At 44.8% G+C, this 15,128-nt stretch overlaps 1 protein-coding gene across 1 annotated transcript in view; it reads right to left on the bottom strand.

Annotated features, from left to right (window-relative positions):
* The window catches only part of RASEF (RAS and EF-hand domain containing), a 94,490-nt gene extending 79,647 nt beyond the window's left edge, over positions 1-14,843 (bottom strand). The window contains exon 1 of the mRNA XM_004449478.5: positions 14,087-14,843. Within this exon, the coding sequence (XP_004449535.1) occupies positions 14,087-14,517 (431 nt within the window). The 5' untranslated portion in view covers positions 14,518-14,843. The remainder of the gene's footprint in view (positions 1-14,086) is intronic.
* Between the last annotated feature and the right edge of the window lie 285 nt (positions 14,844-15,128).

Raw genomic sequence — 15,128 nt, 5'->3', positions numbered from 1 at the left:
ACTGAAAAAGGTAATTTAGAACTCGAGGGTACTCTAGGGAGCTTTCTACATGAACAAATTTGAAAACAGAGTAACACATGTAAGTAAAAACTGTAAAAAGAGGGGAGAGGTGGTAGCTCGGTAGTTGTGAGCCTGCTTCCTACCTACAAGGTTCTGGGTTCAATCCCAGGTACCACCTCAAAATTAATTAATTAATTAAAAAGAAAAAGTGCAAAAAATCAGAATAATTTTAAAATGATGGCAGCACCCCAACCATCTGAAACTCAGGTATCTGGAACCATAGAGAAGCCAAAAGGAAGTTAAAAACCAGGATAGAAGGAAAGCAGCCTCTGGAACACCACCGCTTGCTACAGGAATAACCTGCATCCAGACAGGGCTTTGCCTCTCCTCTTTCTCAAACACAACGCTAATGCATTTGATTATTTGCTTTCTGAATCTTCAGCAGATCAAGATGCCCAAGAAGGAAGGAAGTACTGACAATAATAAAATGAAGCCTGGCAACCTGACTTCAAGAACAGAAAGTGCACACTGGGGTTCAAAAAGCCGGGCTGAGCTACATCTCAGCAAATCCTGAGGATATCACTCTGTACTGCCCAGGAAAAAGCCAGCCTTCATCATGATGACCCGACTTAGCAAGGAAAGCTTACACTCTTTTGCAAATAATTATTAAAAGCAGTGCATTTGGTGCATCTTACCAAAAGACACGTCACAGACTTTTCACTGCAACACTATTTGTAGCAGCCATAAAGTAGAAACTATCCAAATGTCTATGGATAATAAAATGGATAAATCAATTGTGGTGTCTTCATACAGTGGAATACGCTACAGCAACAAAAAGCTCACAAACATAATGTTGAATGACAGAAGTCAAATACACTATATGATCCATGCACACAAAATTAAAATTAAAAAAAAAACAAAAAAAAAACAGGCAAGGGGTAACGACTTCTCTTGGAAATTGTAGTAATGGAGGGAGCACAAGGGGGCTGCTGCAGTGAGATAAAATGTTCTGTTTCTTATCTGGAAGGCGATTGTTCCAGCCTTCAGTCTGTGAAAAATCAGCAAATTGTACTCTCAGGCTCTGTGCACTTTTCTGTATGCGGGTTTTATCTTTGAAGAATACACAAAATAATCAAGTGACATATAAATTATTTATCTTCAGTAAATTCACAAATGCTTCCAAATTCATAATTCAAATGACCAGAGGCAACTCAAGGCAAACTTTGTGAACCGAGTGAAGTTTATCTTTTCTACCTCAGTTCGGCCTTCCCTTCTGGGTCTTTTCTACCATTTTAAACAACTCCCAAGCAAACATGGCCACATCCCATACCCTCAGTTCTCATTCCCTAAGCAAATTCCCTTCTTCAGAGCAGCATTTCTCAAGCTGTAATGTGCATACCAATTATTGGGAAACTTGTTAAAACTAAAGACGCCACTTTAGTAGGTCTGTGATGGGGCCCAAGACTCTGCATTTCTAGAAAGTCTCCCAGGGGTGCCAGAGCTTCTGGTCCGAGAACCACACTTTGCACAGCAGAGGCTTAGACAAGATGAGATTCTAAACCAGTGTCCGCTGAGTTCTTGGAAACTGAACTGGGAATATTAGCACGGGTTCAGAGGAGTAGCTCTCTATGGCTGAGGTTTAGGATCTAAACCAGGTGGAACACTTCAGGGCTTCCTTAGGCTTCTCACATTACTTCCTTGTTGGCAACTATCAACTCGGAGACAAAAACTATTCGTTGGGAAAGGAAGAATAAGAACCCATTCCTACACTAAGCGATTTCTTACCGTTTCCCATTAAAACTTCAGCCTTTGGACTTGGCGCAATGCCTTTCAAAGAGCAGGTGCTCACCTGACATTTGCAGGAGGGAGGGGCTAAGGTGGTGAGCAGGGAGGGAAGAAGGAAAGCAAACAGTTAGTTTGCTTGGAAAGTCCAGTGATGTCAAATGCTGATGTGGCCTGCCAGGTGGCTAAGGTTGTCCAAATCCAGGACATCTATTCTGTGAGGTGCTCAGTGTAGGAATATGGATATTTTGATGAAGGTGAGACTGAAGGTTGAGGATGGAGGAGCAGACAAAGATGAGTAATAAACCCTATTTTCCGAGGGGAGGGCATCTCAGAGTCATAAACAGTTGTAGGACAAGCATTCTCTTGGCAGACAGAAAAATTTTAATAACTTCAAAGTCTCCCAAGAAATGTGTTAGGTTGCTTTGGACAGTTTAGGCATTTGGAAGGGGTGCAGAGATGACATGTGTGTAGGAATTTTTCCAGATTCAAATAAATATTTGTGAAATGTTTGAAAGATATTTTGTAAGCTGGCAACAGTCAAACATGCTCTCTCAGAGCTTTCAAAACTGATGTGCACAATATAGGGTATTTCTAAAATGTTTTACATATCACTCAACATAATGAGTCATTTTTTAAGGCCCTGAATACTCATCCATACCATAATATTTTCATTCCTGTCAGGGATCATTAGAAATGTAACACATGAACTAATCTGTGGACATTTATGGACTGACAGATTCATACTAACCTGGAATCAACTTAATCATTATCCTCTAGGAGAGAAGCAATTCATTATAATTGTAGACCAATATAAAAGCTCAGCTTCTGTATCCACAGAATCAGTCTAATCCTCATTTCTTGCTTTGTGCCTTGCTTCAGCCCCCATGAACTTGTACCAAGGCTAGGACCGCTCTGCCACGAGGCGTCCTGCTGTAGCATCAGTTAGCTCAGGGGTTCTTAACCAGTTTTGTTCCACGGACCCCTTTGCCAATCAGGTGAAAACCGCAGACCCCTTACTAAGTCCACACTCTACTGTGTATTATCTAATAAATATATTCCACCTGCACCAACATGTCTCCACAAGAATCATGGTTTGTTTTCTTTTAATGTCAATTCAAGCTCACGGATCCCTTGTTAAAAACCCCTGAGTTAGCTTACTCGCTAGGACAGCAGGTGAATGATGCCAAAGTGGAAGCTCCTTGATGGGCACGTTAATGTTTTACGTCCTATGGGAACAGCCATCCGAAGCAAAGCCCAGGATCCCATGGCACGCAGCGAGCGCAGGCCACGCAGCGCCGGCCACACTGCCCGCTCGCCCCGGGTCTTCCTCTCCCCGCTGCTGGCCATCATGCTTGGACTTGGGTCTCTCAGATACCTGTACATTTTGTCCTTAACTCCACACCTCAGCGAATAACCTTTATACCTCCTCCCGTTGAGCTACCTTCACCTTCTAAAATGAGAAAGAAAAAAGTAAAAATCCTCCACTTGCATTTTTGAAATGTCTACAGGTGTTTCTCTGGCAAGAATCTGTTGGGGGCTGCAAAAAGACACGTTCGCATCTCTATCTGCGATCCTGTGGGTGTGAGCTCACTTGTCAGAAGGATCTCTGAAGATGTCATTATTGGTTAAGACGTGCACTCCTTTGTGAAGAGGATCTCCAAATATCCTATTTGGACGAGGCAAATCAAATCAGGGTGTGCCTCAATCCACACAATAGAGTCCTTGTATGCAAAGGAAAGTGGACCAGGAAGTAGATGTCGGAGGAGAAACAAGGAGAGAGAAATCGCCGTGTGATAGAGAACTGCTACAGCCTCTGAGAGGGGACAGCCCTGCCAAGACCTTCATGTTGGACATCTGGTCTCCAAAACCATGAGACAATAAATTCCTGCTGTTTAAGGAAGCCCAGGATGTGGTGTTTGTCATAGCAGCCCTGGCAAACCAAGACAGAATCTAATGTGACTTTTTTTTTTCATTGTGCCAGTATTTTATTAGGATGGTTTGCTGAGTTTTGTTGAGTATCCTGATTATAAAGTTGCACAGATATTGAGTGGTCGGCCTCAACCCTGACTTTATTTTTCATAAGCTTTGCACGTGCTTGCAGAACATGAATTTTATCAGGGATGCATAAACTGTGTTAGAGCAGAAATGCCTACCCTATAATTCATTCATTAACAACCTCAGGCTAACCATAGCTGTCCGAATGAAGTGCATGCTATGCCTACAGATGCCCAAGAAGGGAAAATAAGAGTATTTTACACCACAAATACCAACACTATCTATGGTATGGCCATCAAAAAAGATGACATATTAACACCCTACAATATGGATTTTCTAAGCAAATGGATTGTTCTAAAGGAATTTGTCCACCTCAGGCCAAAGCAGACCATAACTCTGTTCTACAGATGCCAGAACTACAAGGTGACCACATCACGTCAGGGGATGAAAGAGCGCCATGGTCCATGCCTACGGGAAAGGGTCACAAATCAGTAAATGCCGCTGACAACTTCACACAAGCCCATCTACCTTCACATCAGGTAACTGCAGGTGGCTGCATTCAATTTCAGAATGGATGGCTCGTTTTGCCCTTTCTGCTTTATAGCAACACATTTTAAAAGCACTCTTGGTCAAAAATACTCTCATAATTAAATGGCCACTTGACCATGTTTCATGATTATATAGGATTAGTGACAACAAAGGGGTATCACCCAACATTCCCATAAAATGCCCCTAAAACTCAATTTCAAAAAATTGAAAAATTGGCGGCAGACTTGGCCCAGTGGTTAGGGCATCCATCTACCTCATGGGAGGTCTGCGGTTCAAACCCCGGACCTCCTGACCCATGTGGAGCTGGCCCATGTGCAGTGCTGATGCGCGCAAGGAGTGCCCTGCCACACAGGGGTGTCCCCCATGTAGGGGACTCCACGCTCAAGGAGTACACCCTGTAAGGAGAGCCACCCAGCGCGAAAGAAAGTGCAGCCTGCCCAGGAATGGTGCCGCACACACAGAGAGCTGACACAGCAAGATGATGCAACAAAAAGAGACACAGATTCCCAGTGCCGCTGACAACAACAGAAGCGGACAAAGAAGACGCAGCAAATAGACACAGAGAACAGACAACTGGGGTGGGGGGTGGGGGAAGGGGAGAGAAATAAATAAATCTTAAAAAAAAAAAAGAGAAAGAGAAAAATAGAAAGAAAAAAATAAAAAAAAATAAATTGAAATTGAAGAGAGTGGCTATTCTTAAGGTGAGGGAGCTCCCATAACATGTTATTGTCTCACCTAAAAATGGAAGACAAGGCCTGACACGTATGAGTACATTTAAGGGGCAAAGCTCAACAGAACGTGTATTTGGGAATTGTCCCCCGAAAACAAGATCTGCAGATTCTGTAGCTCTACTAATTGCTTATCCCTGTAAAATGGTTTTGGTGGTTTTTTTTGTTTTGTTTTTTTCCTTGCCTAAAAGACGAAATAATCCAACAATGAAGAAAAAAATACCACTGCAGTACCAGAATATATGACATCACATAAGTAAATGGGTTCATTTTTAATTATTACTCATTCTATTCTGATTGGTTTGCTTTACTTGTGTTGACAACTGTGAAAGCCAACTATTTGCGGCTTTACATGGGGAGAAAAATGTCAGCATAGAAAGGTATTCTGAGTATCGTAAGGCTCTCAGAGCTCAGCCTCATCCAGGCAGGGCAGCACAACGTGGAGGCAGAAAACACTGCACAGCCACATCTGATGAAGCTGAACAAGGTAACCATGCAGATGCAAAGTGCAGATACACCCAGGAGCAAAAGAGAAAGTGAGGACAGTCTATCTTTGGGTCAAAATACTATTCGCCAACTTAGAAGAGGAAGTAGCACAATTAATGTTCTAAGTTAGAGTGCCATGGAAACACATGCTCATATCAACATCGATTTTCAAAACAAGATCACACCTGATTATACCTGATTATACCAAGATTATACCTGAATTTTCCAAGGCACGTCACAGTTTGCAAGCTGGATAGACTACGTATCCCACATAGGTGTTGTGACCTATACAGTACATTCAAAACTTGGAATTTCCATTTAAAACCTGGATTTTTTTTTTTCACCTTCTCTTAAAAATTGCCATCAGCAGCAACATCCAGCCTGGCCCCTGCAGCTGATCAGAGCTGAGGTGGCTGCCCCCAGCCGATGAAGCAGACCTTTTGCTGGCCTCAGAGTCCATTTCACTGGTCCATTCTACCTACCCAGCCCCTAGGCCTCTGAGTCTGTGAGTCCTGCTCCCACCCAACCACAGCCCACAGGGTGGAAAAAGGGGGAAGGAATCTTTGGGATTATTTGGCAGAGCCTTAGAGTCTCCCTCACTGAAGCTATACTGTCCCCACATCAGATAAATGGAATTTTGGCATACTTTGACCTCTTGAGGGAAGGTATGAAGATATGACTTCTCTATTTTAGAGAAGAGGCAACTCCCTGAGTTTAGCCAGTCTGTTTGATTTCTGACCACCACCAAGAGCTGGTCACAGACCATTCACCTCAGAATTCTTTCCACTTTAAACCCTCACTGGTCTTGTCACCTCTGGATAGAGAGAAACTGGCAGTAAACTTTTGATTTTTGACAGGATATTATTTCAAAACACTCAGTGCCTAGTGCAATCCCAAGCACATTCAACAACAAAATGTTTGTTGAATGAATGAATAGATGAATGAATGAATTAAAAGCATTAGAAAATTGTAAGAAGAGTTTCTTCTGTGGGAAAATGACAAAGAAGTTCCTTGTTTAAGACTTAGCAATATAAGATGAACTTCTCCCACAGTATTATGCCCTGAATTTAAATGGTGGATGGGATCAATACACCCTGAAAAAAATGGAAAAACCAATATTCTCAATCTAGTAGAATTCCTGAGGATTTAAAGTCCCTTTAGAATAGTACTTCTCAAATATAACTACTATGTAGGCCTTATTTTTTTTTTAATTCCTATGGAGTCCAGAGTTGACTTAAATATTGTTTAGATAACATTATTTCACGATGAATAAACATAATTCAGATATAAACTCCTTATGCTTATTGTTCTATAAATTTATAAATTTATAAAACCAAGAGGAATTATGAAATCAGTGAAATCAGAATTAGCAATATTCATCTAATCTGACAGGGGATGATGTCATTTTGCTGAAACATCAGTTGGTTCTCGCAACTTCAGTGTGCCCCTTGGAGCACACTGACACAACCATGTGCCACGGGAAAACCACATTTTCACATCATGTTTCCACTGAGGCCACAGCAAATCCTCTAGTGTCCCAGCTCTGGGTTGTCCATCACCTTCAGTTTACTGGAACACATTATCACAGACTGAGCCCACCTTCCTTCCTTCCTTGTTAGCTCATGGCAGTTAACATAGTCCTGGGGGATGCCCAAACTATATTACATACAAACAGAGGCTGGTTTTGAAAGTATGTCACCAAATCTGAAATGTAGGATTCATCTAGGTAATTCTGAATGTGGTCAAATCATTTTGTTTCATATTACCTTCGGAAGGAAAAAAAAAAAGTTTTGTCTCCCAAGCACACATGTAAAGACCCCAAAGGATCTGTGGTACCCAGTTTGAAAAAACATTTCTTGGTATTAAATGTCCACACTTGGATTTGAATCTCTGGACTGACAATATGATAGCCAGGCCCTGAGTCTCAACAGACTTCAGCTCCTACACTCTGATTTATTGGACTTACCCCACTCAGCTAACATGGAGTTGAAGAATGTCAACCACCACACCATGGAGCCTAGAGTGCCTACAACTGAAAGCAGGAGGACTGAATCCAGCATCCATGTGGAATCTAAGCCCCCTCTTGACATAGATGTGGAATGGACACAACCAAGCCAAGGTCCACAGGAAGGAGGAATACAGTAAGGATTAGAGTGGACTTAATGATATTCTATTCATGAACTACTGTGGTTAATAATCGAGAAAATGTGGCATTGGTATGAAAAAGTGGCCATGGTGGCTGCTGGGTGCGGGGAATGGGAGGAAGAGATGAGATGTGGAGGCATTTTTGGGACTTGGAGTTGTCCTGGGTGGTGCTGCAGGGACAATTGCCAGACACTGTATGTCCTCCCATGGCCCACTGGATGGAACGTGGGAGAGTGTGGGCTATGGTGTGGACCACTGGCCATGGGGTGCAGCGATGCCCAGAGATGTACTCACCAGATGCAATGGATGTGTCATGATGATGGGGGAGAGTGTTACTGTGAGGGGAGTGGTGGGGTGGGGGCAATGGGGGTGAACGGGGACCTCATATTTTTTTAATGTAATATTTTTTTTTAAAATGAATAAATAAAATAAAATAAAAATAAATAAATAAATGTCCACACTCTGGGTGTGTGGCTTTCTGGCATGCCAGGAGTGATGTTTCCATTCATTATATTGCACCCCCAGATTCCCAAGATGTCAAAAACTCCTGGGTATTTAAGAAGGAGAAAAGATAGAAGGTGAGGAACACGTCTATGTGGTCTTGCTGGAGCCCAGCACCCAGCAGGCTCATCAATACTGGATGAGTTAAGGAAAGAGTGGAAGAAACATACTTGAGCTAGTGCTTCTGGAGATCCTGTTGTCATAAGGGTTAAAGTTCACTTTTCTCTTTTTATAATTACTCTGACAAAAGCAATTATAATTTGGAAGACCCCAAGTGTTTGCAAGTTCAAGCAACGAACTTGTTTGTTGGAGGAAATCATTCCAAAGAGATGTTATATGTCACAGATAAATTCCACCATTCCAACCTCCCTCTGAGAGACAGTGTTTACTTTCCATTTTACAACCTCTTATGAGACTAATACAGTCAGAGAGAAGCAGCTTGAACACCCATGATAAATAATCTCTTCCCATTTCGTCCTCCCAACTACACATGGCAGTGAAGTGCTACCTAAGCTGTAATAAGTTATAGATGTAGTGAGAATTTGCATATGCTCCTAGGAGGCAAAAAGATGTCTTGAGCCCCCATGGCATTCTAACTGTTTGTATCATCTTAAGGTTCTTGTTTCAGCCTTCCAGTCTCCAAATGCCAAACAAGGCAGATTAGCATGGTGCAGCTGCTTCCCTTTTAAACGAATGGAAAAGGACCATGCAACCTGGGCACAAATCAAGAGACAGATAAGGAAATTTAAGTTTGAAAAGTGATAGACATAGTATGACCACAAATATGAATGGTAAATTAGAAAAAAAAAGAGTAAAATAAACTTTCAGGTTAAAAGAAAGCTGAAGAATCTTAAGCCCTTTCTTTTTGCGAAGACCATAAGGGCAGAATAAATCATCACTTTCCAAATCCTGAGAGCAAAAACTGAGCAATCAATGAAACTGGAGGATCTGTGGCCCATGTGGCCAAAGCCAGAAGACCTCAAAGTACCAGAAGGAAAATATATTCCTGCCTGTGGTAATGGCAGAAATGATCGCCTTGCAAGTAAATTCAAATTATCAGAACCAGAAGGAGAAGAGCCTTTAAAAACCAGGCCATGCAGACACCGTGGGAAGGGCCAGGAGCCAAGCTGGGAAGGTTCAAAGTAGCAAGCTGTGGTTTTCTTAACAGACAGGTTTCTCCCCCCTTGGCAAGGTAATGATAGATATAATTGCAGAAGAGGACAGATTAAAAAGAAGAAACAAAGCACCAGGCCGGCAACTGTTGGAAAATTAAGGCCCATATACTGGAACCTGGGTTCTAAGTCCAAAAGAGGCAGAAGACTCTTTGGAAAGCCTATGGCTCCGGTACAGAGAGATCCCAACACAGGATCCAGGGAAAATAACAACCTTGAGCCTCCTCCGAGACTGAAGTCCAACTCACCATCATGTTTCAAGGCTGGAACAAATCTCTCTCCTTGGATGAGCTCCAGATGTTACTGGCTATGTACATGGAAAAATATATTTATCTTTAAACACAACAACCGTTCCAAAGCACCAGGATGCTCACATCTGATCTCAGTGAGATCAAAGAGGGAAGGGCTGACTCATCTCTCCCAATTCTCCAGCCAGCTCAGGGCCCCAAACTCAATAAGTGGGAAGAGAAAGGAAATTGAGGCAATAGCTAATCGATTTATCTATACCCCCATCTGTCTGTGGGCCTCTCTGGCTGGCTCTCTCTCTGTGTATCTCTTGCCTTCCCCCAACCTCTCTTATCAAGTACCATATTATGTAAACTACATGAGCTCATGATGCAACCACACCCTTCCAAAGCAGGTATTCACACTGAAAAAGGGCTATACTGGAACCCTACAAGGAGAAGTAGAAAAGAATCCTTTGACCTGTACTGAAACTTTGCCTGTGGCAAAGTAGCTTACATGTTTTTAAAATTTCCTATTCCATTTGTAGATCCTTTCCTCTTGATGTTAATAATCATCCTCAAGTAGACACGATGGGTAAACTGTTTTGCCAATTTATACACAATTCACTCATGGGGAGACTTGGTTCTTCTCAATTTTCTTGTTTCCAAATTATTCAATAACGACTCACAGTCAACTCTGTATGCTTCAGAATCCATGGGAAACAGCTGTTAAATTTTGGTGTTGGAACAAATCCTGCCCAGCCCTGTCTTACAGGTCACCCATCACACTGGCACTTGCTACACCACAAATGCCCAACCTGGCTCTGAACCCAACTTAGCTGTTGCTGAGGTAGCTGTGCCAATTCACAAATCCATCATGGGTCCACTGCCAGCAGGACCCTCATGTTTCTGTTTGTGAGAATATGGGGCCCTGCGTTAATTTACCAGAGGGAATCAATTCACATGTAACACACAGAAATCACTGCAAATGAAGCTGAGAAAACCCTGGGAAGCTTCGGCGCCGACTAGAAGAGAGAATCAAGCCCCACACCTCCCTCAGATACTCAATGCACACACAGTCCTATGTCCCTCTCTCCTTGACAATCTCTGAACACCACACCCAGCTCACATCCAAATGTCATGTTTAGTTGCCTTCCTTGGGCAAATCTGGAAAAGGTGACCATTTGCAAAGGAACGTTGAAAACCAAGCAAAAAAAACATGTGAGGGAATCTACAAAAGAAATGAAGAAAATGCTCAGAGAATGAACTAACTGTACTCTTGAGGTACGGATATGGGAACCAAGGACTAAATGAACGCAGGTGTGTTTGATTCATTCTGAAAACATTTACTGAGGACCTACTGGGTATGAAACTCCCTTTCACCAAGATAAGGACCCTGGAACCACAAATTGTCTAGACAGTGTTATTTCAAGTCATGCCCTCTCCTTCTCCCCCCATATTCTCTCCCCACCTCGTGTGGACTTTTCTTGGTACAATCTTCCTTCCTGAATTCTCTTACATAACCTTATCTCCTAGCCAATTCTGGTTCCACCTGCTGGTTGGCCCAATTCCAGCTTACCAGCAAGGGGTGACAATATCCCTTCCTGATCTCAGAGAACCTTTACAAATGCCAGGCTCAGGTGAACAGGTCATGCAACAACTTGGGACGATCCTCTTTCTCAGTCTAAGGCAGGGGTTCTTAACCATTTTTGTTACTAAGTCCACACTCTACTGTGTATTGTATTATTTAATAAATATATCACATCCACACCAACACACCCCCACGAGAAAAACGGTTTTTTTTTTAAATTTCCGTTCAAGCTCTTTGACCCCTTGTTAAGAACCCCTGATCTAAGGGAAAGGGCCCCTCAATTTCCTGAGAGAAAACTGAAGTTATGATTGTATCAACACACATTCCAGAGGCCATTCACATCCTTTTACAATTCAATATTATCTTCTCTTTATATCAAAATTATTGATGACTGGGGAGTTTAAATCACAATGACAATATATTGATGAAAGAACAGGAATGAAATTTTAAGTGGAAACCCTGTCAACACTACCACTCAACAGGAACCAACATTCTTACTTCTAATATCTGTTCTTCCCAAACTGGCCATGCGTCCCCCCAGGAGGGTACGCGGTAGCATGCCACAGAAGATGAGATGAACCGATGGCTGGGAATAAAGCCACAAGATTTAATGGCATGTCCACCTGGAGAGAGAATTTTCCTCTCAGAATAAAATATAATATTTTCAGTAAAACAAGCCTCATGGGGTTACTGAACAACGTGAACAAATGCATGAATTTTTTAAAACTGCAAAGACATGTCCAATTTGCAGCAGTTTGTGGAGCTACCTCCAACAATAACAGAGTTTCCTGCAAATAACTCCCTTGCTTTAAATGTTCCTTGGTAAAAAAATATTGAAAAATATTTTCCCCAAACTATGAACTTCTTGAGAGCAGGACGCGCATTTCATCTTCCTTTGTCCCCTGGAACTTAGGGTATTATCTGGCACACGGCACACAAGCAGTGATGCCTGTGCAATGAATTTAATGGGAATAATGTCAAAGGCTTTATAAAGAACAAAAGATTTTTATCAGACTTGGACGGGAGGTAGGGAAGGTGAACAGCTGTAGGAGGAAGTGGAGTAGAAGCAATCCAAAACAGCTAATGGCTGCCATGGTAACAATCAAATAAAGTAACTCCGTTTAGTTCTTTTCCACTCCAACAAGTAGAGGTTGGCAAACATTGTACTTGTTAATCTCACATCAGAAGGGGGTGGGGCTCAGGATACAGGCCGACCAGGTGACAATGGTGCTCATAAAATTTAATAACCTCTGAAGAGTTTGGAAAGGGATCATGATAACAACAATATCACCAATAATATTAAGTGCTAGTTTATTTGTACTGTGATGCTAAAAAGGTCATTTTAAGCATTTAAAGGTTAAGTGTCAAACATCTTCAGGTGGATTTGACAAGTGTGCAAAGTTCTATGCATACAGAGAGATAGATAGATAGATAGATGATAGATAGATAGATAATTAATCTTTAACATTATATGGACTTACCCCGCCTCATTTTTATAAAAGTGTCAGTTTTTAAAATTAGTTCAGCCCAAACCAAGTTACACATGAAAGCAACTCAAAGAGTACAGTTAGAGCAATGTTTAAATGTTTCTGATTTCCTGCTGGAGATCAGAGTTCATTTAATTTAGTTCATTTGTAAAGAACAGAAAAGGCAGTGCTGTTACCCGCCTTCTCTACACAATCCCTCTCATACTGAAGTGAGTCACTCAACAAGTTCAATGCTTCCCCTACTTTCCAAACTGGAGAGAGACGGTGGGAGGAGGAGGAAGTAAGGCCGGGCGCCCTGCGGCTATAAGCTGTGACCCACGCGAGACCTCTGGAGGCTCCAGGGTCATTTTCTTTTCTGATCCCTTGGTCTCAACTAGGGAAACTGCCAACCAAAATGATGGTTTTCATATCTCCTTTATAATGGCAGCCAGAGCTTAATAAAATTTCAGCTAAAATCCTAACAAAAAGCAAAAAAAGCCCACCAAAACCTCTTTTTTTTTTTTTTTGGTATGAGCATTAAAATGTTATTTCCTGAGGAAGAAATGAAAAGAGCAGCTCAAGACATACCATGACACTAAAGCAAGGAAAGAATCTCATGGAAAAATAATCTGAGCATCTGTCCCTGGAAGCCTGAACTCTCACCTGCAGACTCCCCTTTCCCCTCAGTAAATTACACTGTCTAAGCCTTAGGAGCAGAGAAAATATCAGTGTATCATTTTATTCTGTTGTATGAAAAGCTAGAGTTTTTCAGTTCACATCTGGGATGGAATCCCTGATCTTTCATTAAACGGGCATTAACGAGGTTTCAATTTCTGGGTCTGAGCTCCTCCATCAATGAGAAATAAAAACGCTTACCCGCCAGGGTTGTTCTGAGACAACCCTGAGTGAACTCCCTCATTTGCCCAGTAGTTAGCCGGCAACAATGAATACCCTTGTCCAGTAACTGTTTCCTTTTCTACAGTCTCGGGAAAACTGAAACTCCAAAAACTACTGCAGAGAATGGCAACCTGGTGAAGGGCCCCAGCCCCAGCCGCGGGGCGCAGCTGGGAAGCTTTGAGCAGAGGCTGATGTAACCGCGACGCGGTGGGAGCCGCAGAGCGCGCGCGCCTTGCGCCGGGCACAACCTCTGCGCGCCGGGGCTATACGGTCTGCCCCGCCCAATAACCGCGGTGCCTTCGGAAGGGCCCAGGAATCAGCAAGGGAAGCTTTCTCCCCAAACCGTGACTCCTAAACACAACTCCTTTCCTTAATTGTAGGCGAGCGCGTCTTGGAAAGCTTAAAGCGAGTGGGTGAATGAAGGAAAGCAACTCAGAGAAGAAGAGGAAGGTCCGGCGAGTCCGCGGACGCACAGTTTAGCAGGAGCGACGGGCAGATCACGGAGGGCAGGAAACGCCACCAGCTCCCCCCGCCTGCAAACACGCACCTGGGGATGAACTTGGCTTCGTCCCCGAGTCGCGCCTGGAAGTCCTGCCAAGCCCGGCCGGGGCTCGCCGAGCTCGTGTGGGCGCCCAGCACGGCCGCCGCGTCCTCGTCGCCCGCGTCCTCCTCACTGTCCCCGGGACCCGGCCCCGCCTCGGCCGCGTCGGGCGCGGGCTCGCGCAGCCCCCAGCCCCGGCGCAGCGCCCCGCGGTGGGCCCCGCGGAAGCCGCGCGCGAACTCCTGGAAGGTGATGGCGCCGTCGCTGTCGGCGTCGAGCCGCTGGAACACGGCCTCGGCGTCGGCGGGCCGCACGCGCAGCTCCGCGCAGAGCGCGCCGAACTCCTCGCGCTCCAGCCGCCCCGAGCGGTTCGCGTCGCAGGCCGCGAAGACGGAGCGCAGCCGGGCCAGCTCCTCGCGGTCCCCGTCCGCCTCCATGCCGCCCGGCGGTGGCGACCGATAGCGCTCCGGGGCGCCGCGCGCGCGCGCCTGCCCACGCGGGCTGCGGCGACAGCGGGAAGTCCGGGGCCACCTGCTGCCTCCGGGAGCCGCGGCCAGTTCGGCTCGTCCAGCTGGTTTGGCCACTAGCGGGAAAGGGCTAATCGTCTGGGCGGGTCGAGGACGGCCGGGCGGCGCGCTCCACGCTCGTCCCCGCGCGGACCCCTGCTGGCCCCCTGCAGGCTCGGGAACCGGTGTGAGCGCGCCCCTGACCCGGGGTTCGGGGTCCAGCGCCGCAGAGCCACGACTGAGCGCGCGGCAAGGTTGCACTCGCCGCTTTGCTGGCGGGCTCGGCTCCGCCCAGCTGGGGAGGAGGGGCGCCCGGCCCCGGTTCCCACGCCTCCAGAAGCCGGGCTGTGCTTTCGGTGCAGGGTTTTGGCGGGACCCTGCATTTGGGACTCTTAAATTTGGGAGTCCAGGCCGGAACCAGGGGTGCGGCAGTAGTGTTGCCAGGTCTTGCGGCTTGTATATAGGTGTGCTCGGCTACAGCCAAGCGCTCAGCCCTCCAGGTGTGGTGCTTACCTGGAGTGTGGGAAGCTAATAACTGGGCA

The sequence above is a fragment of the Dasypus novemcinctus genome, chromosome 8 (genome assembly GCF_030445035.2).
Source record: "Dasypus novemcinctus isolate mDasNov1 chromosome 8, mDasNov1.1.hap2, whole genome shotgun sequence".
NCBI lineage: Eukaryota > Metazoa > Chordata > Mammalia > Cingulata > Dasypodidae > Dasypus > Dasypus novemcinctus.
This window is presented reverse-complemented; position numbering and strand designations above follow the sequence as displayed.